This window comes from Leptonychotes weddellii, chromosome 3, assembly GCF_054177405.1.
Source record: "Leptonychotes weddellii isolate Sample4059 chromosome 3, ASM5417740v2, whole genome shotgun sequence".
In the NCBI taxonomy this organism is placed as follows: domain Eukaryota; kingdom Metazoa; phylum Chordata; class Mammalia; order Carnivora; family Phocidae; genus Leptonychotes; species Leptonychotes weddellii.
The window spans coordinates 127,014,930-127,041,833 of NC_138371.1; the positions used below are offsets into that span (position 1 = coordinate 127,014,930).

The 26,904-nt window shown below is 37.0% G+C and overlaps 1 protein-coding gene across 3 annotated transcripts in view; it reads left to right on the forward strand.

Annotated features, from left to right (window-relative positions):
• The window catches only part of EPSTI1 (epithelial stromal interaction 1), an 89,847-nt gene extending 65,134 nt beyond the window's left edge, over positions 1-24,713 (forward strand). For 2 of the 3 annotated variants that reach the window (XM_081814967.1, XM_081814965.1), the window contains 3 exons: positions 10,984-11,057; positions 15,410-15,509; positions 21,927-24,713. In XM_081814967.1, the coding sequence (XP_081671093.1) occupies positions 10,984-11,057; positions 15,410-15,485 (150 nt within the window). In that variant the 3' untranslated portion in view covers positions 15,486-15,509; positions 21,927-24,713. The remainder of the gene's footprint in view (positions 1-10,983; positions 11,058-15,409; positions 15,510-21,926) is intronic. The other variant, XM_081814966.1, reaches the window with a different exon arrangement.
• Positions 24,714-26,904: the final 2,191 nt, after the last annotated feature.

The following is a 26,904-nucleotide window of genomic DNA, read 5'->3' on the forward strand; positions in this document are numbered from 1 at the left end:
CACTTTGTAGTATATGGTGATGTAGTCACTTTGTAGTCCTTCTTTCTTGCAAAAGAAGGAAATTGTGCATTGTGATAACTTCAGGGTGGTGTATTGAATACTGTTGATTGCCTACCTTTGTCCTAAAACCCTGATTTTTTTTCCTCAGGTATACATCCTATTTGGCATAGCCCATCTTTCAGAGAAGGCAGGCACATCCAAATCCCAGGGATCTAATTCCAAAAGGTCTAACTGCTCCTGGCAATTCCAGTCTCATCAACTGTGATTGATTTAGCTATGGACATGGGAAATTGTTCCAACCAATGAAACTTAAGGGAAGCCTGTCTTTCAATACAGATTTTTATCAATATGAAATATACTAGTCTTCCCATTTAATGATTTTCAGCTTGATTCCTTTTTTTGCCCTTTTTTTAAAATCTGATTCTAATATTTTCTCTTCACTTTTTTGTTAGAATTTATATGGCAATTTCTTTTTCCATCATTTAATTTTTAACCTCTCTGTGTCATTTGGTTTAAATTATATTTCTAGTGACAAAAAGTAGCTGTTTTTCCTTTTACCCAGTATCATGATCTCTTTTTTTTTTCCAGATTTTATTTATTTATTTGACAGAGAGAGCAAGAGAGCACAAGCAGGGGGGAACAGTAGAGGGAGAGGGAGAAACAGGCTCCCTGCCAAGCAGGGACCCCGATGCAGGGCTTGATCCCAGCACGCCGGGATCATGACCTGAGCCGAAAGCAGATGCTTAACCATCTGAGCCACCCAGGCACCCCAATCATGATTTCTTTTAATATATTCTCATTTATTGTGATTACTTGTGCATTTGTACATATTCTTGCTATGTGATTTGCTTTATAGCTATATTTTCTTTCTTGTTTTCCATTCTCTATTTTTTTGACTCTCTGAATTTTTTCTGTTCCATTTATTTTCCTTTCCTCCTTTCTCTCCTCTCTTTACCTCTCCCGTCCCCTCCCTAGTGGTAATAAATTTCAGTGTTTTTGTTTTTGATCTTGTATGACCTTTGGTCTATTTAATCTCAAAATATATGTTTCACTTTAGGGAAATTTCTAATTCTTTTATGTTTCTTCTCCTATTTTGCCTCTGTTATTTATTTCTGGGATATGTATCAAATGGATTTTGGAAATCTGAGACCTATTCTTTATATCTCTTAATTGTTTTCCTTATACTTTCTGTTTGGCCTTTTTCGTTGCATTCTGGGAGAAATCTTTAATTAGATCATCCTGCTTACTAATTTATTTCATAAGTTTCCATTTTGCTTACTTGGCACATGTATTGAATTTATTTACCAAGATTGCTGACTTTTTCATAGCAATATTATGCTTTATAAGCACCCTACTCTTTCTGATCTCTTCACTGATGGTAATTACACAAACATTAAGGTTTTCTATTTACTACTTTAACTGTATTTTTTCCTTTCCATTTTAAGTTTTTTTTTTTATCTCCTGTGGTTTTCTTTCTGAATTGTAGGATTCTTGGTCATCTTGTTTCTTTGGGCATGTCGCCAAGTGAGGTAGTTAGGAGCTTGTCTTCTGGAAGTAGTAGCCTCTTTTTCTCCTATAGTCTGTAGGTAGCTGGGACGTTGTCCTGTTTCTCTGAGCCCAGACACCCCTCCTCCATTCACTGGTTACCCACTGGCCCATGTCAGTGCTGTCTGCTGTGTAGTGCAAGTGTGGGAGGGAAAAGGGCCCGCTGCCAAGCTGCTCTCCATGAACTTCTCCATCTCATCCTCTTAGTGACTACCTCAGTATTCCATCTTGGAGCTCTTTAAGAGGTACAGCTAACTCAGCTCAGCTTATCCTGCACGTTTGGTTCCCTGTGTAATTTATCCCGTCTCCTTTCTACCGTTCAGGAACTTAAACAGATATCCAGTAGGCCAGTTGCACTTACTGATTTTGCATGTTTATTGATTTTATGTAGTCATTTGGAAAGTAAAAACAAGCCAAAAAAATAAGAAAATACTGAAATAATTGGGTGACAGAGAAAATTCTTTTAGAATATATAAAAAATTATGAGAGCATTTTATGGGGAATGCCATGCAAAGGTATATTCTCAGATGTTGTACTCAGAAAAGAAAAATCATAACTTTTAAATCCAATCAGTACTAAAAAAGAAATGAATTAAACATCCAATCTAAGAATTTAGAACATGAACAATAAAGGATACTGAAGGCAGTAATTAAGATAAGAACAGAAATTAATAACAACTTCAAGAAACAGCTGTTATAAAAATCCAACAGCTTGTTTTCTGATAAGGTCAACAAAATGAACAAATCTATGGCAAGACTAATCAAGAAGAGATTAGTAAAAATGCAAATACACAATATTAGAAAGGAGGAGCCAGAACCATAGATTTGGAAAAGATTAAGCTTATATTACTGTAGATAAGACTATGCTAATAAATCAAATATGTGGATTAAGTGAATGATTTTACAGGGAAATATAAAACTCTAAAATGATTCAGAGTTAAAACACATAAAGACAAATGAAAATGCAAGTGATTTCTAAAGTTTTCTGAGAATTACTCTCCCCTAACAAGCTAAACTTGGAAAATTTTACCAGCAGGGTCATTGGAATTTTCAAGGAACACATTTTTTTCTCATGCTTTAGGAACAACTTCTCTGAAGTTGTTTCAGAGCAAGGAAAAAGATGAAGTAATTTAGAATTAATATTGAACTGTAATCCCCATGATGTCACAGCCTGATAAAGAGAAACACACACACATAGAAACTTGTAGAGGTTAACTTTGAAAGAAAATTCTAGTTATTTTTTCTCTTACTTAATTTACCAAGGCAAAGTAAGGTTTATTCTAGGAATGTGAAGGTGACTGACTATATATTATAACTTTTTATATCTTTTCACTACAGGATAGGTCATGAAAAAAATCCATTGGACCACCTCTTTAGCTATAGAAAAAAAAAGAGGCATTGATAAATTTTAATCTCTTTTACTAATTTAAAAACAACAAAAACAAATATGGTGAACTAGAAATTTAAAAGGTTGTCTTAACATACATATAGTCTTCCAAACCAATAACCAACATTAACTCAATGGTGAAATATTAGAGCAATGAACAATATCAGGACATCTTCAACCCCTACTACCACCAATCAGTATCCGCACCTGAAATTCTAACCTAGTGCTTTGTAAAGTTATTTGATGGAAAACATTTTTTCTTTAAACTGAAAACACTTAATATAGCATGGAACAAGGTTTGGGAATTATTTTAAGCAACTTGATAAGACAAAAATAAAAAAGGAGCCTTTCTAATTATTGAAAATAAGTACAATTATTTTTGGATGAGAGCAATTTGCCTGTACAACCTAAGAGAATCAACTGAAAAATGATTAGAACAAATGGAATTAAATTAAAGAGTTATAAAATACATACAGGAATCAAAAACTTTCTCAAATATTAGCAAACATCAATTAGAAAATAAAATGGAATAAAAAGACCTTATCAAAAAACAACTATGTAAACACATTGCTCAATTAAAAAAAAAAAAGACCAAAAAACTCCCAAACTCTCCTATGACCCGTAAGTGTCAGTTTGAATAATGTAGAGATGGATGATGATCCTGAATGGTAAAATTCAATATTGTAATCACTGTAGTTCTATCCAAATTAGTGAGGTGTGTGCAATTCCAATAAAACTCTCAGTGTGGAATGAGGTGATTTGAAAAACTATTTCTACATTTCAACCGTGAGAATAATCACAAGATTAAATAAGAAGCTTTACAAAAATATGGATAACAATTTGTGTGTTTGCTGGGGCAAGGAGAGTGTACAGAATTAGCTATTAAAAAATACCTCAAACTCCCTTGTACTGCTGCTCGTAAGAGGTGAACCGAAGGGCTCTTTGACAACATCAAATTAGAGTTTCCAAAATGTGAAATTATTAGATATAAAAGGTATAAGTTTGTTTTGCAGAAATAATCAGAGATCAGAGATGTATACAAGATGTACTTACAACATTTTTTTTTTTTAAATATTACTGGGAGGTTTGAAATAATTTGTTCAGTGATAGAGGATTTGAGGATTTTGAAGTTTGGAATACCATGCAGCAAGTGTTACTGTGTTTTAATGATATGGGGAATATGATCACCTAATATAAAAATGAAAAAAAATTTATAAAATAGACTCTGGGCTTTTGAAACCTGCCTCTTCTTATTGTGCTTTGTGCAAATTACCTCATCCCTCTAAGCTTTATTATGTATGATAGTTATTTACCTTGTGATACTGTTTCTAGGATCAAATGAGAGAAAAGCTTGTGGAAAGTTTATCTTAATGCCTGGCATGTGGTAAGCCTACAAATGTGACCTGAGCTCCTGCTAAGAAGTTATAATCTGTGTGTATAAATCAAGATATGAAGGAAACTGACATGTTATCCCTGGGTAGAGAGATTTTATGGGTGATTATTATGTCTTCTTTTACTTTATTTTTTATTTTTAAAAAAGATTTTATTTATTCGAGAGAGAGAAAGTGAGAGCATGAGCAAGGGGAGGGGCAGTGAGAGAGACAGGGAGAAGCAGACTCCCCACTGAGCAGGGAGCCCGAAGACACAGGGCTCCATCCCAGGATCCTGGGATCAGGACCTGAGCCGAAAGGTAGATGTTTGACTGACTGAGCCACCCAGGCACCTCTATGTCTTCCTTTATAGTTTCTGCACTTTCTACACTTTCCACAATGAATAAGTAACTTTTATGAGAAATATTTTTTAAAAGAAGAACGTTGATAGGATATATTTCTGGGTTGGGAGATAAGAGAGCTGGTGATTCAATGCTTATTATAGCAGGAAGTCCATTTCTCTTTATATTAAAGTGGTAGAACTAACAATAATTAGTGAAAGGAGAATACACATTATTAATGCATTTTTGACTCCCCTACTTTCCCCATTAATATTTACTTCTTTTGATTTCGTTGTCTCTTAATTTTTTGAAGTGGTTTCCACTTTTTTTCCTTAGTGAAGGCCATCTTTGTCCTTCTGGGCAAAGGTATTGCTGTGAGGAGCCCCCAAACCAGGACCTCTCTAAACTGTCCCCTCCCCATACAGCTCCTCTCTTGTATTAAAAAACATTCAAAAGAAGGGGTTCTTTAACATCCGTGGCATCAACGCTCCTGCTTCCACTATCCTTTTCCTCTTGAGTTGAGAGAACACCCTCTCCTGGGAGAAGTTTGTCCTGGCCAGGCGATGGCACTTTAATGTTTACATGAAGCGGTCAAGCTGAACCATGTCGGAACATGCCTCACTGGGATTCTGACATGATTTCAAAATGACCCTATTTTACTCTTCAGTGACTGCACGATAGCCTTGCTCTGGGGCATCCCTTTCACTCTGGCCACATAAGGTTTCTCCAGTGTCCCGCTTGCACACACTGGGCTGTCGTGTGGTTGACCCTTTGATACATTGGACCACAGAGGAGCGACTTCTACATCCTCTAGCAGGAAATGGTGAACCCTCTACTTTCTGTTGTTAGCTTGGGCCCCAGGCTGATCTTTGGCACTTTCTGTAGCTCCCCGGCCAAGCAGTCTGTCCCCCAACGAGAGCAACCCCACCAGAGGGGTGAGCAAAGGCAGAGGCACGGTTTGCTGTGTTGTCTGCATTTACCCACCCCACTCTGGCCAATGTTTACAGCAGGTTCTGCTCGTAGCATCTCCAAGATGTTATTTTATTTATCCTATTACTTCAGTGCCCTCTTTGTATGCAGCTCTGTCTGAATGTAGCGAGATGTGGAAAGCAATGAGAAGATATGCTCTCTTTCCTCTGGGAGCCTTCATGACCCACGTATATTGTTGAACAACACCCAGCAGTATTTGCTCCTTGTTTCTCTGCACCTGTTGCTTTGTAGCCCCATGTCCTGTTGCTTGAACTGGTGTTCCGCAACACATCTCTTTGTGTTTCGTCTCACAGTTGTTTCTGGCCTGTCTCCCTCGTTACACTGTGGTTTCCTTCAGGGTGGAGCTGTGTCTATTTGCATCTGTACCTGCAGCATGAATCCAGGTGTCTGGAAAACAATTGGTGCTTAACAAATGTGTATTGAGTGGGACAGGCTTGATGGTTTCTCAGACGCTGTGTGTCATATTCCTCCTGCTTAAAAGTGTTTTGATGTCCTTAATGTCCAAAGCTCAGTCCTTGGAACAAGAACAACTTATTTGTATCTGTCCAACTAGATATTGCACTTCTGGATGAGAAACCAGTAAATGAACCAAGGATATGCTCATAAGGCATGCGGATGCATCTGCAATGGCTGTCAATTCAGCAGAACAAATTAATTAGTTGAAATTATCCTTCGTGGTACCAAAGGAAAACCAGCCTCTCTCTAGTAAATACGCTTTGCTAGATATAGAATAATAATCCTGAGTGCAGCTTTGCCAGAGCCTCCCCTCTGCCATCTGGGGCGATGTTCCTGCGTGGTGATGCCTCAACAGCTCTGTCCCGGTTTCCCTCCCACTCTGTGTTTTCTCCTCTCCCTGTCCTTGCTCTGTCATAGGAGGATGCGTGTTACTTCTCTTCCTGCCCTCTTTTCTTCCTGCCTGGCAGTTCTTGGCTTCAGAATGTAGTGTTTTGCTTTTTAACATCTTTACATATAAAAAACTATGTATTCATTAGGATTTTTAAATAGAGGAATATATAAAGGACCAGAAATGGCCTCCCCTGCAGATAAATCTCTGTTGATAGTATGAGGAAGTAATGTATGCACATGGATCAAAAGTTAGAAAGCAAAAATTATATGTGATGTTAAAGCTCCTTACCCTGCCTATCTACCTTCCATGCTTCTCTCCCCAGTGATAATTATAGTTAACATTTTGGTGTATGTTTTTTATAAAATTATTTTAAATATGATACACATCTGTATATAAAAGTTGAAATGGAGGTACATGTATCTTTTCTATTTATATGGAATAATCCCAAGAAAACTGCTCTGAACCTATTTTTCCCCCTCTATTTATTTTATTTATTTGTCTCATTAGAAAAAGTTTTTTGAGTATTTGACACAGAATGTTAAACTAGTTTCAGGTGTACAACTTAGTGAATTAACAAGTTTATCCATTATGCTATGTTCACTACCATCTGTCCCAATACATCACTTTTACAATATCATTGACTGTATTCCTTTTTCTAAGTCTTTTATTCCCGTGACTTATTCATTCCATTACTGGAAGCTTTCACCCATTTTGCCCAACCCTCACCTCCCTCCCCTCTGGCAACCATCAGTTTGTTCTCTGAACCTATCTCTTATTACTTAATATATCTTAGAGATCCCTCTATAAGTGCCTCCCCTTCTCTCTCATCTACCTTATTCTTTGTATCTCCTACATGGTATTCCATTGTGTAAATTGTTTAACTTACTGGTCCAGTTCCTTATTAATGGGCACTAAGACTTTCTCTTGAACTTTTACTTTTCAATACTACAACTGTGACTATCCCTGTATGTGTATCTTTGAACAATTCTGCAAAGGAGGTATGCATTTTACCTGTTGATGGTTGTTGCCAAATTGTCCAAAAACTAAATCAGTTTTCACTAATTTAGATATGTCACCAAAGTGCTTGACTCTACTTGTTTTTCTGTTGATCTTTTCTAGTTTTTTTCAGTATGATAGAAAAATTTTATCTCATTGTTCTGATTTATATTTCTTTGTGCGTGAAGATGATGACCATTTTGAATTTACAAGCAATCTGTACTTTGCGAATTTTCCCTTCCTATCCTTTGGCCCTTTCTCTGTTTGGTTGTTGTTTTTTCTCATTAGTTTATATGAGGCCACCTCCTCAGGCTTCCCCTGAGCCTTGATCTAAAATAGTAACTGAGCTTCACATCAGTGTGTTTAATCCTCCACATAGGATTACAACTGGATATATTTCTCACTTGTTTATGGGTTTCCTTTTTTCTAGAGTAGAAACTCTTAAGGAGCAAAGTTCTCCTCTAACTTGTTCATTATTGTATCCCTGTCACATAGATCCAAGCCTGGCTCATAAGAAGCACTCAGATGTTGTTGAGTGAATGAAAGAATAATTGAATTAGTTTATACGTGTTATAAAATTTTTTTTAAGTTTGTTTTCTAATTTTGTTTATGCTACTTTTTCCGATGGAAGCTTTGAATTTTTATGCAGCCAAATTTACCAATCATTTTCCTTTATGATTTCTGAACCTTCCTTGCTCTACACCTATAAATAAATTTACCCAAGCCTTCTGTGAAAACTCCTATGGTTCCATCTTTTAAGTTCAAACCTTAGACCTCAATAAAATTTTTCTATTTAAAAAATGTAGTTTTAATTTTTCTCGGAATAGTTAGCTAGTTCTTCATCATTCATTGAATTGTCTCTCCTGCATGCATTTAGCATACAACTTTGTGGTAAACTACATTTCCGTGGATTCCTGAACTCAATCAAATTGTTTAAATTGCTGTAATTTCATGATAGGTTTTAATATTTGGAGAATCTGATTCTCCCTCATTTCTTCTTTCTTTTTTTCATGGCTATGATTGCATATTTTTTCCAGATGAACTACAGGATCATTTTTGCCAAGGCTGAAAAAAATAGTTTGAAGAAATACGTAATAATATTCATGTATAGCCAGTATATATACCTTTTATAGTTTTTGTCTTTGTCTCATGTCTAGAACTGATGAGAATTTAATTTGTTCAGAGTTCATGTTATTTGACTTAGGATGGGCTGGATATCAGAAGTTGCTCCTTGGAGAAATGGGTTAGTGCATGTGAGAAGAATTAGCATCCTTTGACAAGAGAGTTTTTTTATTTAAGCTAGATATGTTCTGCTAGAACTTTTGAGTTTAAATGGGGGCTATATTCTGGCATTTATACTTGAGTATGATGAACTACTGACAAGTTAATCTTAACTGCCTATTTTGGATGCATCTTTCAGGAGATTAGATATAAAAGTCTGAGCTTTAGTCTTTATTTTGCGACTAATGAGCCATTTAGCTCTTGATAAGTTACTTAGGCTGAGTTTCTGATCTTGTTCCCTCATCTGTAAAATAAGCATAATCTTCACTCATCAATTAATACTTTATTTATCTGCCTATCTTTGGGAATTATTGTAAGGATCAAATAACAGAATTCTGGTAAAATTTTTGTTGGAAAATGTTAAGTTCTGGTTAAACATTGTACCTTTAAAATATTTCATTTGCTTATCTCTAGTCTCTCTCTCCCTAAAGCCCATTGAAAAGATGATAAAGGGAAATTTTTTTTTAAGATTTATTTATTTTGGGGCACCTGGGTGGCTCAGTCGTTAAGCGTCTGCCTTCGGCTCAGGTCATGATCTCAGGGTCCTGGGATCGAGCCCCGCATCGGGCTCCCTGCTCGGCGGGAAGCCTGCTTCTCCCTCTCCCACTCCCCCTGCTTGTGCTCCCTCTCTCGCTGTGTCTCTCCCTGTCAAATAAATAAATAAAATCTTTAAAAAAAAAAAGATTTATTTATTTTAGGGAGAGAGAGAACACCTTTGCACCGCCCCCCACCCCCCAAAATTTTTTTTCAAAGCCATAAGCCAGTAAGAGCAAAAGAACAGGTTGGAGACTGCAGTAAAGAAAAAGAACCAGCAGAATTTTGGAAGTTAAAGCATAGAGCAGGAAAAGCCAGAACTCATTTGCAAGAAGTCATAAGGTGTATGTTTTTTCAAAGTTAAGAAATAGAAGAATATGCATACTATTAAGAAGGAGGTAATTGGAAGATAAACCACACACAGGAATTCAAAGTGATTTGGAGGTTAATGGGGGAGGACAGGAGCTTCTTTTATTTTAGTATAAGGCTTGGTAGTACTAATAATAAGTAGCTCTCTTACTTGGTAGACTTTTAACTATGTTCATACATTATAGTGACAAAAAATAAAATGAAATAAATGACTTTATGCCATTTGGACTTTATGTCATTGCAGGAAAGTGAGTCTCTAGCACAAGGCTTGGCATCTAGTGCATAAATGCCTGTAGAATGGTTGAGGGAATATTGTTCAATTATTTAGAAAACTCTTTGATTTTTTTCTCTTGGTGGTGGTGCTGGATAGCAATTAGAATTAAATATGTGCTTTAAGGATTGATGAGTAATATATTTGGGATATCACAGTATATGAAACCAGTCTCTTTGTTTTGGGGATGGTGGAATGTTAGAAGGCCTTTGAATAAAGTTAAAAAAGTAAAATGTCAACTTGAACTTTGAATTTATTTTATATTTTGCATCCAGGACATTTTGTGGTTAAAAATATCCCCTTGCCTTTTCCTGTCTTTGAAAAGTGGTTAAAAATCAGTCAGCCTCAAGGAAGACACTTGAATACTAGAGAAATCCTGGCATCTAGTTCTTTGGCTTAATACCATAAGCAGAGTAACTAAGTTTGGAAGTTACCTCTTCTAGGAAAATAATCAGAATAAGCAGAGATTTAGTTGTAGTAACACGATCTCCTACCCGAAGCAAAGTATCCCCTCTAGGGAGTCCAAAGTTCTGCTGGTATTAGAAATAACTAGTCAATAATAGGTAAGTTGATTATTCTCCAGGATGGAGAACGTTTTCCTAATGGAATTGCACTACAGAATTGAGTCCAACATTTATTTGTAAGCTGCTATAAATTTGTTGGGAAAGAAATGTTAGAGAAATACCAGGAAGTAGTATTGTGTGACATTTCTTGAACACCTGATGTGATTTTTCTTTGGAAGACACAGGTGAGTTTGACTCATGTTGTATTTTCCTCTGTGTATGTTGTACCTATTAGTCTAATATCTTGAGCATGCACATTGGCGTTTTAATCTTACAATTTTATACTCCCAGAGCTATTGTTTGACTCAGGCACAATTATTTTTGCTACCTAATTATATAAGAAAATAATTTCACATGGAAATGGTACTTAAGTAGAAGTTTCAAAAATGAAATATTATACCAGCTCAGGCTAAATATGTAATTGATTTGGGTATCTTCTGTACAACCATGTTAATTGAAAGCCATATTTTAAAACTTTTATTGTTCTTAGAGTGAATTACTGGAATTTAACCGACAGCAACAGGAGGAAGAAAGAACCAAAGCCCACCAAGCTGAACACAGAAGGTATAAATGGCTAATAAGATAAGCATCCTTGATTAAAATAACTACCTATAAAGTTTTTGCAATGTTTTAAGAAAACACTATAGTCATATTGAATATGGTTTTGGAATCTATATTAGCTTTTTAATCTTTATATTATTGGGGTATGGTATGTATCTGAGGACGCCAACTGCTACATACATACACACATACACATACAATATCTGATTTTTCATACATACACATACAATATCCAATTTTTCTGGATAGGTGGCATAAATTCACACTAGAAAACGGAATCATACTGTCAAGCTATTTGTTTATTTAGGAGATACTTAATTTGCCTCCCATGGGACAAAGAATCTTATTACTTTGAGATGATCTTTTACTATTTGTAGACAACTTTAGAATAATTGAACTCGTATAGATGGTGAGATACTCATACTTGAATATGAAAGGTCAGACAAGAACTATTTTATATGGACTAACATATTAGGAAAAATATCTTAAAATAGAACCATTAAACAATTTTTAACATTGTAAGTACTCTCTTATCCCTAATATCAGACACCGAGAATACCCAGTAAAATATCATATTGATGTTGGGCCAGTGCTAATTACCTCCATATCTATCATTATTCTAGGATTTTCCTGGGGGCGCTTGGGTTATCTGAGTTTATTGCAGTGTGCTTGAGGATCTCAGAAGAATTTAATGTAAAGGCTTTCCTGATCTAAAAGAGCAAATTCTTTTGAAGCTGAGTGGTTTCACTTATACGTTTAACCTTCCCACTATTGCTATTGTGTATTTTTTAGTTGTGGTGGTTTCATTTTATAATTGAGACTTTACAAAGTGTTAATGGAAGCTCCCAATTCTGCTGGAGCTGTGAACTATGGATGGGTACTCATATTTTTTTTTCTTTTTTTGCTGGATTATTCTGCTTCCATAGTCCAGTCAAAATAGTTTTAAAATGTCAAGTTTATGTGGTTTTCTCTTACTAAAAGACATCAAAATTCTGATACACTGGTTAGGCTATTTTTTGGGGTAAGTGGTAACAGTTACTGCTACCTATTTTTTTTTTTTAAATAAAGTAGGATATAAAATAGTTTAGTCTCTTATTGGTTTTTCTCATTTTCTCTTTAAAATTATTTCTACTAAAAAACCTGATAGTGCATTTCTTTAACACTGGTTGTTAGTAAGTAGCCAGTTATTTCTCTGGATTTCTGAGGACTGATTAGATTGTAAAGCTTTAAGCATCTTAAAGATAGTGAGATATGTTACATTAATAGGCCCTCTTGCTAAGAAATTCATGTTCAGTGGTCATCCAATAAAAATGAAAGTTATTTGATTAGAGGGGAAAAGGATTAATTTCTTGTTGTAGGAAACTTGACCCTCATTCTTTATTTCCATAATACTGGATACCTAAATATTGGTGGGGCTATTTATTTTCTACACCTTATTTTCTCTTTTTATTGATTCTAGTTAAATATAGATGCAAATTTAATCTAAGAGGAAATCTCTCCTCTTAGATTAAATTAAATCTCCTCTGCTAATAACCTCAGTAACCAGTTTTGAGGTAACTGATCAAGTTTTTGAACACATATTTTATGTTCTCACTCAGTTTTTGAGGAGAGCATATGTTTGTATTGTCCTTTAGAGTTTACAGTGAGCTTTCGCATGTTAAATGAAAATACTCACTCAGTAGTCTCTTAATGAATAAAATCACTGTGACCGTTCCTGCTGAAGGCAATAGCATTAGCTGTGTGTGTGTGTGGGTTTGTGGATGTGTTATGTGTAGAGGCCATAAGTTAGGTTTTCTCCAGGGACATAATTTTATTAGAGTCAAAAAGACAACATGCTTTCTACTATTTAGAAGTTGACATAGCAGACAACTCAACTCTGTGTTTTATAATAGAAAGCTTGTGGAATTCCTCACAAGCTTTTCCAGTGCATCCTATATTGATTGAGCCCGGCTGCACCTGAACCTGACCCATGGTAACTTTCCAAGTAAGAAAAGACCGTTGAAACCTCAAAGAGAAAAGACAAAGCATGGGGGTCAAGGACTTGAAAAGATCTGCTCTATGAGCTGAAAACTGGAGTGAACTGAATTGATTTATTGAAACTTGAACCATCCTTAAATAGTAGTTTTTTTTTTTTTTAAAGATTTTATTTATTTATTTGAGAGAGAGAATGAGAGAGAGAGCACATGAGAGGGGGGAGGGTCAGAGGGAGAAGCAGACTCCCTGCCGAGCAGGGAGCCCGACGCGGGACTCGATCCCGGGACTCCAGGATCATGACCTGAGCCGAAGGCAGTGGCTTAACCAACTGAGCCACCCAGGCGCCCCCTTAAATAGTAGTTTTTATCCATATTAACCCTTAGAAGAAAATCCAGAGCAGTGGTTTGACAGCAATAAAATGTATGCACTTTCTAACACTAGTAAACAAATCTATAAACTGGTACTCTTTCTTCTCTTTGAATTCTCAATAGGAATTGAGAAAAAACAATCTCTTTACCACCTATGATCTCTTGTTGACCCACTGTGCTGTCCTCTTAGTAACTAATGCTCAAAAGCGAATCATACCACCCACGTACATGACAAGCCATCAGTCTTCACAGTGCGTGAACAAACTGAGAGCTGTGGACATTGGGCTGTTTTGCAGCCTATACTCACCACCATTGGTGGTTTCATTATGCAGTCACAGAAGTAGGCAGATGTGGGGACCATACACCTGGATGATTCATTTATTCACTTTTTACCTATCAGGACACACTCCATGAAGGATTTGTTCTAGGCACCGGGAATAGGCATAAAATAGCAGAGAACATCCCTGACTGCATGGAAATTACAATCTGGAGAAAAGAAATAGAAGTCAACAAGTTAACAGCAGGAGTATTTCAGACAATGATATGTATGTGAGGAGAGAGACTGGAGGTGACAGTTCCTCCATGAAGAGGTAACATCAAAGGACAAGAGCCAGTCAGATAGAGATTGGGGTCCAAAACATACACTTAGATGTCCCCTATTATTAGGTATATAGGAAAAAAATGCAAAGGCCCTCAAGTGGGAATGAGTTTGGACTTTCTGAGTCTCAAGCGGTTGGATTATAGATGGTGAGGAAGAGAATAAGATGAAATGAGGTTGGCAGGAGCCAGAAAATACAAGATTTTGTAAGCCAGTGATTTTATTCTAAGACTAATGGGAAATCCTAAGAGACTCTTAACTCTAGGAAACAAACTGAAGGTTGCTGGAGGGAAGGGGGTGGGGGAATGGGGTAACTGGATGATGGGCATTAAGGAGGGCGCATGATGGGATGAGCACTGGTGGTTATATGCAACTGATGAATCATGAAATTCTACCTCTGAAACTAATACGCTGTATGTTAATTAAGTTGACTTTAAATAAATTAAAAAGACTAATGGAAAATCATAGGAGGGTTTTAAACAAAAGGAAGGCATGATCCCTTTTATAATTTAGTAAGGTGGTTGTGTGGAGAACGAATTACAGAGGGTGGGAGTGGAAGCAAAAGCAACATGAGAGAGGATAGTGATTTAGACTAGAATGGTGGCCATGGGAAGTTTTTTTTTTTTATATATATATAATCTATAACACACAGGAAAATCCATGAAACAAGTATTTAGAATGATTAATTACAGAGTGAACATCCAAGTAGCCAGCTCCAGAAATAGAATATAACCACCACCCTACAGTTAACCCTTATTCTGACCTCTATGATAATCATTTTCTTGCCTTTCCTTAAGTTTTACCTTCTATGTGTTAACCTCAATTTCTGAAATTGATTGCTGCAAGTATGACCAAACATGGGGAAAAGATATACCCATTCTTTCTTTTGAAAGTTTGAGTTTCCCTTTTCTGATATTTCCCATTTCTTATACTCTCTTCCTATTTTCCTTCTACTTTGCACTTATGGGATTTACTTTAGCAAGACTGGCAGAGGGGTACAGGGCATATGGGAGGGACATTTCCATTGCAACAGTAGTGCCACAGAGCTATTTTGGGTTCCCTTCATATTTCAGGTCTTGCTGAAGCTTCCACCCCTCCTCAGCCTCTAGAGTTCACACCTGGCATGGCCTGGAGGGGTATGGTTGCTGGGCAATAAGGCTCTTGCTGAACTGATAGAAGATGAGGGACTGAAGCTCTGAAGTTCAGAATTGTGCCCCCTCTGGCTGGAGCCATAACTGGCCCCAATTCCAGCAAAGGGCTGTTAACAGCATGTCAGGTGGCTAATGTGAAGTTTTCTATAGATAACTTCTAAGCTGAGGGGCCTCACAGTCAGTTCATACAGCATGTTAGGTTCTCAAAAATTTCTCAGCCCTGTAGCAAGCTTTCCACTTACACACATTTTTCATTGTTTAAAGGGTAAATAATGTTTTTCTGGACCGGCTCCAAGGCAAAAGTCAACCAGGTGGCTTCGAGCACTTTGGAGGCCATTGAAATATGAATAGTGGTGACAGCTGGGTGAGTTTTTTCTTTTCTCTTAAAAAAAAAAAACTTTCAAAGTTGAAGAGTAAAAACAATGAGAATTTTAAAAATATGTTGTGGCTTTCTCCCAAGATACTATTTTTTTGGTGTGCTGTTCAGCTGCGTGATGGGCAGTCAGCCAGGATGATTACTGTAAGTTCCACAATAGTTTCTAGAGAGAAGGAGAAAGTCCTGGTTTCATTGCTGGCCAATCAAAATAAAAATGACACCTGCCCTTTGTTCTCAGTGTGATTGCCTGGACTGTAAAGATTTTTTATCACCCCTTGCCCAGACCTACAACAAAAACAAATGAATTTTTTCTTTTCAAGAGGATTTTAAGTGCAATATGGTTATAAAAATAGTAAGCATTCTCTAGTAATATATTCTTTCAGTGAAACTAGCACATCAAAGAAGCCAGTATTTAATTTTTCACTACAAAATGATTTAAAAAAAAAACCCTACAGCAAAAGGCACTTTTTGGAAATGAAGTGTCCTTATGGATTTGTGAAGAAAACCTTGCAACTGTGTTGTAATATGTGTTTAATGTGTTTTGTGTGCACAATATATCATTGAACCAGCACCGAATCTTTGGAATGTGTATGGCTGCAGGCTTTGCAATGTGTATAGAATCAAAACTACACTGGGTTTTATAATTTAATTGAAGCCCAAGTGCATATGTACCTACTAAAAAAATGGAGCAGATAGAAATCTTTAAACTGGTAAAATACAACAAAATAATCAAGTGCTTGCTGGAAACTCTACAGATCACGCTTTAATAAATACTTGATGGACAAAAGATAATTTTTGAGAAGACAATCTGCTGGAAATCTTATGCATGTTTTCTTGAAAGGCATTTAATAGTTAAAAGTGATGAATAGATTTCACAAATATATATATTCAACTATCTTCTATATATATATACATATAGAAGATAATTGAATGTAGGCAAATTTGCAAGGAATGATACTGGATGTGTATCCATAATGTATGTTCATGTGTATAACTATGGCATTCAGAATAGGGACAACATGGAAGAGAGAGAAAAGAAAACAATATTTTTGTATCAGGAGTTACAATTTATGAATTATTGACTTATTCATAAGAATATATGAGTAGGAGTCCTGTGGAAAATGGGGCATTGTGACTGAAGACCTTATCCAAGCTCATGGAATTTATAAGTTGTGAGACATGATTGAAACTTGGATTTTGGACAAGACTTGGAAACTTCACATTTTCTCCTCTACTTACCAACTCTCGAAATTTAGAAAGTACTTAGAAAAATACCTGGAATTGAGGGGAAGATGATGGGAGAGAGTAAATGAATACCACGTGGGCTGCTGTTAAGGGAATGAGGATTTGGAAATCTAGTTCACCACTGACTAATGGTAGGCTTTATGGAAGTGAGCTATAAATCTCTGCTTAGATTCTTCATGGATAAAAAGAAAAGAACATCATTTTCTTTTGATATGTGTGAAGGTTATTAAAGTTTCCTTAGTAGGACAGTCTTGGTCAAGTCCAAGATGGTTATCAGCTCTTCCCTTACTTGAAAGAAGCAGTGACAGAAAGGCGAGAGTTTCCTCAGGGCCCCACCTCCACCTCCCTACAGACATCCTTACCTCTATGTCTGTTTCTCCTTGGGGACTAGATTCTTTCTCATCCACCTACCAGGGGACTTTATTCTAATGATACTCCCCTCTCTCCTGAAAATTCAAATGTTCCTCTGAACTAGAAAATTCCCATCAGCATAAAATAGAAATATAAATTATATTGATACCCTTCTCCCTCTTGCTACTGTCCTGTTTCTTTGTTCCCCTTTCAAGCAAAACTTCAAGAGGTATCTATCCTTTAGCTGTCTGTAATTTCTTTCTTCCCATTTCTCTTAAACTCGTTTAAATCATGATTTAGACTTTATCAGTCCAACCATAATGCTTTTGTCATGGTCACTAATGATGTCCACATTACAAAGTCCAGTGGTTATTTTTCAGTCTTCCTCTTTTGACCTACTGGCATCATTTGTCATGGTGAATCATTCCTTCCTCTCTGAAGCCCTTTACTTGGCTTCTGGGGCATTATACTCTCCTGGGTTTCCACCAATCCTAGTGGCTACTCCTTTTCATTCTCCTTTGCTGAATCCCCTGCATCTTGCTGTCCTCTCAACATTGGAGCACCTCAGAATTCCACCTTGGATCACCTTCTGAACTTTATGTTCACTTAACACCTTGGTGGCCTCATTCATTCTCATGAATTTAAATACCATTTATATGTTTATTACTCCCACATTTCTAATTCCAGCCTTGACCTCTTGACTCCAGACTTGCATATCCATTTATCCACTCAACATCTCTACTTGCATCTCTAATGGACATTTCAACCTTAACATGTCTAAAAGTTAACCTTTGATTCCTTCTACCTGAGTGCTCCATCTGCACTTTTTCCTTTTATATAGTGGTACAACCCATCTCACATCACTCACAATTGATCCATCAGCAAACCCTCTTGACTTCTCCTCCAAATATGTACAAACCAGCAGCTTCTCACTACCTCCATCACTATCATCCTACTTCTAACCTCCGTTAGTGCTCAGCTAGAATCTGGAAATAGTCTCCTAGATGGTTTCCTTGCTTCCACACTTAGCCACATACAACCTATTCTCAATATGAGTTATCCCTTTGAAACAGAAGCCAGATCCTGTCACTTCCCTCCTTAAAATCTTTCAGTGGCTCCCATGACTCTCCAAATCACATGGAGTAAAAGCCAAAGTCCGAACAGTAGCCTGCCAGGTGCTTCCTGATCTAGACCCCACTTTATCCCTCTGGTGCTGTCCTACCACTGCCCTTCCCTTCTTCCTCATTCCTCCCAGCCACACTAGCTTTCTTGCTGCTCTTTGAAAATTTAAGGAGCGGGCGGCTTTCACCTTATGGCCTTTGCACTGGCTGTTCCCTCTCTACTCTTCTCCATATGATTTGTTCTCCAAGCCTTTTCTTGAATCCCACCTCTGTGAGGTTTCCTTGGCCATCTATTTAATGCTGCCACTTGTGCCCTTATGCCTGGCTCTAGCCATCCTTTTTCTGGGCTTCACTTTTTTTTTTTTTTTATGGCACTCTGCAACTTCTAACATTCCTTTCTAACATTATTTACTTATATGTATTATCTACTGTTTACTCTTAGTCTCTCCCTGAGGTAATGTATGTTCCATATTGCATCAATCAGGGCCCTTTGATTGTTTTGTTCACTGATCTATCCCAAGCATAAGACAGTGATTGGAACTTAGCACAGGCACAAGGAAACAGGTGGCTGTGATTGAGGGTTGGCAAAACAACAAAGATTTAGAACCAAATGATTTGATATACTGAAATGCTGAGATACTAAATTTAAAATAGCTATGTATAAAACATTTGATAGAACAAATATTAGATTTGAAACAATGAGCAAAAACAAGAGACAAAGACAACCAAGAAGATTTGAAAAAGAACAAAACAGAACTTCTAGGAATAAAGAAACATAATCTTTGGAATTAAAGCACTCAACGAATTCATCACAATAAAAGGAACACAAATTAAGAACTAAATCAAAATACCATTTCTCATCTACTATTTTGGCAAAAGAACAAAAGATTGGCAATATACTCTTTTGGCAAGACTGTGGGGAGAAGGGTTCATTCACACATTGTTGGTGGGATTCAAACTGATACAAACACTATCTAATTTGTCACTGTCTTTGCATAAAATAAAAACCAGGCCTAGACATATTGCAGAAAAGCTCTACTAAATATTCAAAAAACAGATTATTCCAAAAGTCTAGAAAGTTTTCCAGATAAATAAGAGAAAATAATCTCCAAAGAATTAAGCAAGTGAATATAACTTGAATCAAGATCACACACAGACTATACAGAAAAAAAAAAAAATGAATATAGGCTCACTCATAAACACAGATTTAAAAAAATCACAAACAAAATTTTGACAGATTCAATAATAAATTTATTTAAAAAGCATAATATATCCTTATCAAATTGGATTTATCCCAGATGCAAGCTTGATTTATCACAAATGAATAAACAAAACAAAACAGAAAAACTGAGATGATTTACCTCATAAATTATAGGAGACACACCATATGATCATCTCAGTAGATACAGAGAAAACATTTGATATATTTCAATACTCGTTTGTGGTAAAAGCTGCTAGGAAATTTCCTTAGCTAATAAAGGGAGCAAAAATCTATAATAGAAATACATCAAAAGCATTTCCTTTAAATCATATGCAAGGGTTGAAAGGAAAAGAAACATTTATAAATCACAGATGATATAATTATCTACTCAGAAAATCCAAAAGAATTGATATTTAAGTTATTAAAATAAATAAACACAACAATGTTGGTAGGTGTAGGATCAATCTATAAAAACTTCATTTCTGTAAATTGCAAATAAACAAAAATTTAATAAAAAGACGAAACCAAAAATGGACATAACCTTTAAAAAAAATTTTTATAGAAAGATCTTAAGGAATAAATGAAGGAAGTTATACCTTGTTAATAGACAGGAATAGGAAGGAGCTCTCAAATCTATAGATTTAATTAAATTATAATCAGAGCAATGAACCAAGAATAACCAATTCACTACTAAAAATAAAAAGTATGGGGGCGCCTGGGTGGCTCAGTTGGTTAAGCGACTGCCTTCGGCTCAGGTCATGATCCTGGAGTCCCGGGATCGAGTCCCGCATCGGGCTCCCTGCTCAGCAGGGAGTCTGCTTCTCCCTCTGACCCTCCTCCCTCTCATGCTCTCTGTCTCTCATTCTCTCTCTCAAATAAATAAATAAAATCTTAAAAAAAAATAAAAAAATAAAAATAAAAAGTATGTATGGAGACTTGATTAAACATTTAATACGGTCTGGAATTGGCACAGGCAGACCCAACCGTTTTTGGAATTCTGACATATGACAGAAGGCAAAGTACATCATTGGGGGAAAATGTACTCTTCAACAAATACTATTGGGACAGTTGAATACCCACATGGATTGGTGGATTAAGGTGGATTAAGGCTTATAAGTAGAAAAGAAGACTTTTCAAATTTTAGAAGAAAATAGACTATTTATAAAATTGACCTAGGGCAGATTTTGTAAGATCCAAAGTATAAACCAAAAAGAAATGATAAATATACATTAAAATGAAACATCTGTTCATCAAAGGACACCATACAAAAGAAAGAGGAGAAACCATATATGAAGATTTTTATCCTGGACATGTTTTGTAAATAACAAGTGGACAAAAGTTTAGTATACAGAATGTATTTAGACTGTGTCATTTTTTTAGAAGTTGATAGATAACACCTGAGCTTCCCCAGGAATGAGAGAGAAGAGTTCACAGATGGGGCTTGGAAGAACTACTGGAATCAATAAAAAGCTGAGGAAGAAGAAAAGGAGGAGGGCAGAAAATACAACAAAACAATGATGAAAGCCAAAGAGAGAAAAACTTGTTTCTTGGAACATCATATGAACACTTAAGTAGTAGGTCTTTGATAAGTGTATTTTGGGTAAACAAATTAGATTGATCTTTATCTTTCATTCTTTTTAAATTTAAATCACATTAGTCTCATATTCCTTTATATCTATCTATAGATAGATATATCTTTGAAAATTTAAAATTACTTTTACATTAAAATTTTTTTGGTTTTCTAGACTCCTCTACTACTTTTCATGATGTAACTAGGGTAGGACTTTGAAAGAATCACTTCAAGTTCTGTTTTCTCTGATACCAGTAGGTGTAACTTTTTGAAATGCTGTAGAAACTCTAAATCCTGTGTCTTCAAGGGCAGTTGCACGTTTGCCATGACTTATGAGGAAACCTGAGATTTTAGTTTCCCAGAATGTTAGAACAGCAGTAGTCTGAATCCCAGGTGTAACATTGCCCAGCATTCTGGGAGGCTTGATGGAGACTTCTTGACCCTTTGCACAGGGTGGGGGGGTGGAGGGGACTCATTTAGTCTAGCTCCCTTCCTGGAGGTCCCCTTAGAAGTCAACTTTCTGCTGCATAATACGATGCCATTCTACTCCATACATTTCCATTTAAATTGCTCCGCTTCACACTGTGTTAGTCCTGTCCTTGCCGTAACTATGGAGGTGGGTGACAGTATTTGTGAACACTGTTACTTGTGACCTATGTTAACCTATCTCTAAGAACACAGCTGATGAGCTGTCACTCAAGAAGCCCTTACATTGTTGGCAGAGACTATTTTGTGAATCAAATGCAATGGGACTTGAAAATTAAAACATGTCACTGGGACAAATCATTAAATAAAAAATAGGCATTTAAGCCCAATATAGTGAAGAATGTTCTTTGAGGGAACTTCATTTTGTACTTACAGAGGCTCTGAATTTTGTTTTGCTGCTTATATTCATTTTTGTTTTCTTTTTCTTCCAGGATGTATGAGAAATACTTACTTACATCTGTCCTTTGTCAACTGACCTGAAGAACCTCACTTGATGATTTTCCTTAATGCTCCTTTGTTTATCCTCACGGGTTTTATCTTGACTTCAATTGCCCACCCACTTCTCTGAACAACTGGGGATGACCAGATTTTCCCTGTCATTATTTACACATGTTTGTAGGAGCTGATTGCTGAGCTCATATTTAATTTCTATTGCCATTGGAATGTTACACTATTTCTCTCATTGGTTTCACATCTTATTGGGAGCCTAATTACAGCAATGTTAGTAAGATGAAAAAGGAGGGAGTCATTTGATACTTTCAGGTTTGCAAGAGCTATGGGTGCTGCATGCTTGTCTCTCAAAGCAGTTAATTCTTATGTAATTCTCAGATCACATTTGGGGAAGCTTTGGCATTTTTTAGATTTTAAGCTCTACTTAATCTGGGGTACAAACTTGAGCAAAAGAAAAAATCTTTTATACTCTTTTAAACACATTTATGAATAAATTTTGAAATACTTCTGTATAAATGGTATTTATTTATTTATTTATTTATTTATTTTTAAAGATTTTATTTATTTATTTGACAGAGAGAGTGAGAGAGCACAAGCAGGGGGAGCAGGAGAAGGAAAGGGAGAAGCAGGCTCCCTGCTGAGCAGGGAGCCCGATGCGGGGCTCGATCCCAGGACTCTGGGATCATGACCTGAGCCGAAGGCAGACGCTTAACCATCTGAGCCACCCAGGTGCCCCAAGTTTGTTTTTATTTTTAATGAAAAGCTCTTAAGTTTTTCTCTTTTGATGGGTCTCATTTTTATATTCATTATAGTCCATGTAGATCAAATGTAGGACTGCAGTCACTATTGGATCTGCCTTTGGTATTGATTTACTTACTAATCCTGTTCCTCTGGTTTTTCACAGTGGGCCAGTTAATTGCCTGAAAGGCCACTGTTTATATAAAAATCAACTAGATACAAATATGGATACAATGTGTGGTTTTTAGGTGTTTTGGAAACTTGTCTTTTCTCTATACAATAGAGAAAAATGTTCTATAGCTAATTCAGTAGGCTTTCCTATTCTACTTTTATGCCTTTAACCAGGTTATAGACCTTAGAGTGCAAGAATATTGGTTTTCCATGCTTTATGCTCTAGTCCCAACTCCATGTTATATAGGAGAGCATTGCATTTAGTCTTAGAATGAAGGTTGGAAGAGCAAATAGTTTTTGCAGCTGGGAAACTAATACTATTTTTTTAATGACATGTAATTGACATGCAATGTTATATTAGTTTCAGGTGTATAATATAGTGATTTGATATTTGTATACATTGCAAACTGATCACCACTGTTAAGTCTAGTTACCATCTATCACCTTGCAAAGTTAATATATTATTTGGTATATTCCCCATGCTGTACATTATATCCCCATAACTTGCTCATTTTATAACTGGAAGTTTGTGTTTCTTCATCCCCTTCACCCAGTCCCCTACTTCTCCAAAACCTCTCTGGCAACTACTAATTTGTTTTCTGTATTTGTGTGCTTGGGTTTTGTTTGTTTTGTTTTAGATTCCACATATAAGTGAAACCATGCAGTATTTGTCTTTCTCTGTCTGACTTATTTCTCTTAGAACATTACCCTCAAGTTCCATCCAGGTTATCACAAATGACGAGATTTCATTCTTTTTTGTGGCTGAGTAGTATTCCATATAAGGATTATTTGTTTTCTGTGAAAAATTCCATTGGGATTTCTATAGGGATTGCACTGAATCTGTAGATTGCTTTGGGTAGTATGACATTTTAATAATATTAATTCTTCTAAGCCCTGAGCACAGAATATCTTTCTAATTATTTGTATTACCTTCAATTTCTTTCATCAATATCTTATAGTTTTCAGTGTACAGGTCTTTCACTTCCTTGGTTAAATTTATACCTAGGTATTTTATTCTTTTTGATGTGATTGTAAACAGAATTGCTTTTTTCTTTTTTTTTCAGAATTGCTTTTTTTGATTTCTCTTTCTTATAGTTCATTATTAATATACAGAAATGCAACAGATTTTTATATATTAATTTTATATCCTGCAACTTTACTGAATTAATTTATACTAATAGTTTTTTTGGTAACATCTTCAGGGTTTTCCATTTATAGTATCAAATCATCTGCAAATAGTAACAGTTTTACTTTTTCCTTTGCAATTTGGATGCCTTTTGTTTCTTTTTCTTGCCTAGTTGCTCTGGCTAGGACTTCAATATTATGTTGAATAAAAGTGGGGAGAGTGAGCATCCTTTTCCTGTTCTAGATCTTAGAGGAAAAGCTTTAAGCTTTTCACCATTGAGTATGATATTAACTGTGGATTTTGTATGTTCCCTCTATCTCCACTTTAATGAGTTTTTATCATGAATGGATGTTGAATTGCATCAAATGCTTTGTCTGCATCTACTGAAATGATCATATTTTAATCTTACATTTTATTAATGTGGTATATTGCAATTGATTTGTGGATGTTGAGCCATCCTTGTATGCTGCAATAAGTCCCAGTTAATCATGTATGATCCTTTTAATGTATTGTTGGATTCGGTGTGCTAATATTTTGTTGATAATTTTTACATATGTGTTCATCAGGGATGTTGGCCTGTAATTTTGCTTTTTTGTGGTGTCCTTGTCTGGTTTGGGTATCAGGGTAATGCTGGCTCATAAAATGAGTTTGGAAGTATTCTCTCCAATTTTTTTTGGAAGCCTGTCCCTTAGGCTGAAGCCCCAGGTTAAGTAAATAAACCTTGTCACAGGAAGACTGCGGTTGTGTTTTCGTCTTCTATCTATACAGTGCCCTGGGGTTGGTGGCCTTCCAAGAACTGTCTTTCTGATTGTTACATTCCTGTGGAGCTCACAAATGCTAGCCCCCTTGGCTACCAGGGCCAGGTGATTAAGGGGCATTCCTGTGTGTCCCCACTGGCTTTAGCTAGGCAGAAAGTGTAGGGGTTGGGGCACACTCTCTGGCTTCAGAAAGGCAGCAGGAAAATATCTTGACCGAATGTGCCCAGGGACTTCAAAAATGCAGCAGCAGAATGTACTAGCTTTATGTTGGGAGTGGAAGAATGCCATGACCGCTACATTTGCTAGCCGTAGCCAGGGAATGGGGGAGTGCTGCAGCCTTCCACACTTCATGGACTTTAGCTAGGGAGCAGGAGAATGCTGCCACTGTTGAAGTTTGCCTGCCCCAGCCAAGAAGTAGGGGAATGCTACAGCCACCTGTGTGCTGGCTTCAGCGGGAGCAAGACAGTGCTGCTACCATTGGCCCCTGCCTGTCTTAGCAAAGTGGTGGGAGGGCTCTGTGTCCAGGCGCACCCTCGTGTGCTAGCAGGTTAGACGGAGTGTCCAAAAATGGCATGGCTAGTACCTCCATCTCTGGGATGGGGGGGGGGGGGAGTTTCAGCTGTCCCCTACCCCTCTAGCTGATGCTTTTAGATTAGTAAATAAATCTCTTTCACATACAGTTTAGGTGCTTATCAAACTGCTGCTTTTCTGCTGGGTCTTGGGACAAATGAGACTGTATCAAGTCCTTTGAAAGGGGAGTCTCAGTTTCCTACAGCACTTTGGGTCCCTTGGGTGTCAGCCCTGTTGACTTTCTAAGTTGGATGTCTGGGAGGCTCATCACTCTGGTGCAGGTCCCAGGGGTTAGGGGTGATTGATGTGGGCACCAACCCCTCTCTCCAGCAGAAGCGCCAGACTGGTGAGATCCCTGTTGTGTGTCCCAGGCTGGGGGTGGGGTTTTTGGTGAGATTGTGCCTCTACTTCTACCCGTCTCAATATTGGTCTTTTAATCCCTTGTTGTGGAGAAGCAGTTCATCTAGTTCTCAGATCTTTTTCAGAGAAAAACGATCCATATGTAGGTGTGTCCTTGGGAGGAAGTGAGTTCAGGATTTTCCTACGCTACCATCTTGTGGAAATCTCCCGCAAACTAATAATACTTTGCAGCATTAAGAGATCTTCTGTGTTACCAGTCATTCTGTTGAAATGAACTTCCCAAGTGTGTATTCAGGGAAGCCTTGGGACTTTAGGTTCTGGGGCCGAGACTGAGGGGGCTCTCAGAAGCAGGACAAAGCTGTAGTATAGATAGGGCTGCATTGGGTGGGGGTGGGTGGCTGAGAACAGATGGCACTCAGCCAGCTTCTCTGGAGTAAATAATGCCGATACGCTTGGTTTTCCTCTCTTCTGCCAGCTGAAACTACGTTAGTGCTGTTGACACTAACGTAAAATGTTTGGTCCATTGGAAATCTTTGTCGTTGCCTAATATGGGGAAAACGAAATCCCTCCACCCGGATTGGAAACATCACCAAAATGACTGTAAATGTGTGAATGTTGCAGGCATTTTACTGCTGTGGCATGCAGCCATTTCAGCCTTACACCTGCCAGCCTAGCTACCTAGGAAGTCCACAGTTGTGTTCTGGTTGTTGTGTCTAGGCTCAGCATTCCTCACTTGCTGCTATTTCCCAGTGTGTAATCAGGAGCTGATATAGGGGAAAGGGATGCCTTTTTACATTAGTGGATCTCAGGACAGTTGGCATTAATTTCCTTCCAACTGCCTGCCGTATCCTGCCTCCCCAAAACAAAGATTTTGTTCAGGTACCTGGTCTCATTAAAAAAGGAAAAAAATCATTGTGCAGGTATGGAAAATTGTGACTTCATGGCCAAAATTATCTAGAATATGTATGGTGTTGTAAACATCGTTCTTGAACAATTCTCTATGTAGGTGGAAGTAAGCAGAAAAGAAGCAAGAGTTGCTGTGTAAGGGAGCCTACTGTTTGCTTTTCACATTTAATCTGCCCTGTTGAATCAATTGGAATACAATTTTGACTTGTGGATAACTTTGGATAGGAATCTCAAAGTTTCCATCACAACTTCTATGCTTTTGAAGTGCTTTTTTTCTTCTGAAAAAGAGAATAAAAATGAGACAAATTGTTACAAAATAGGTCTTTATTA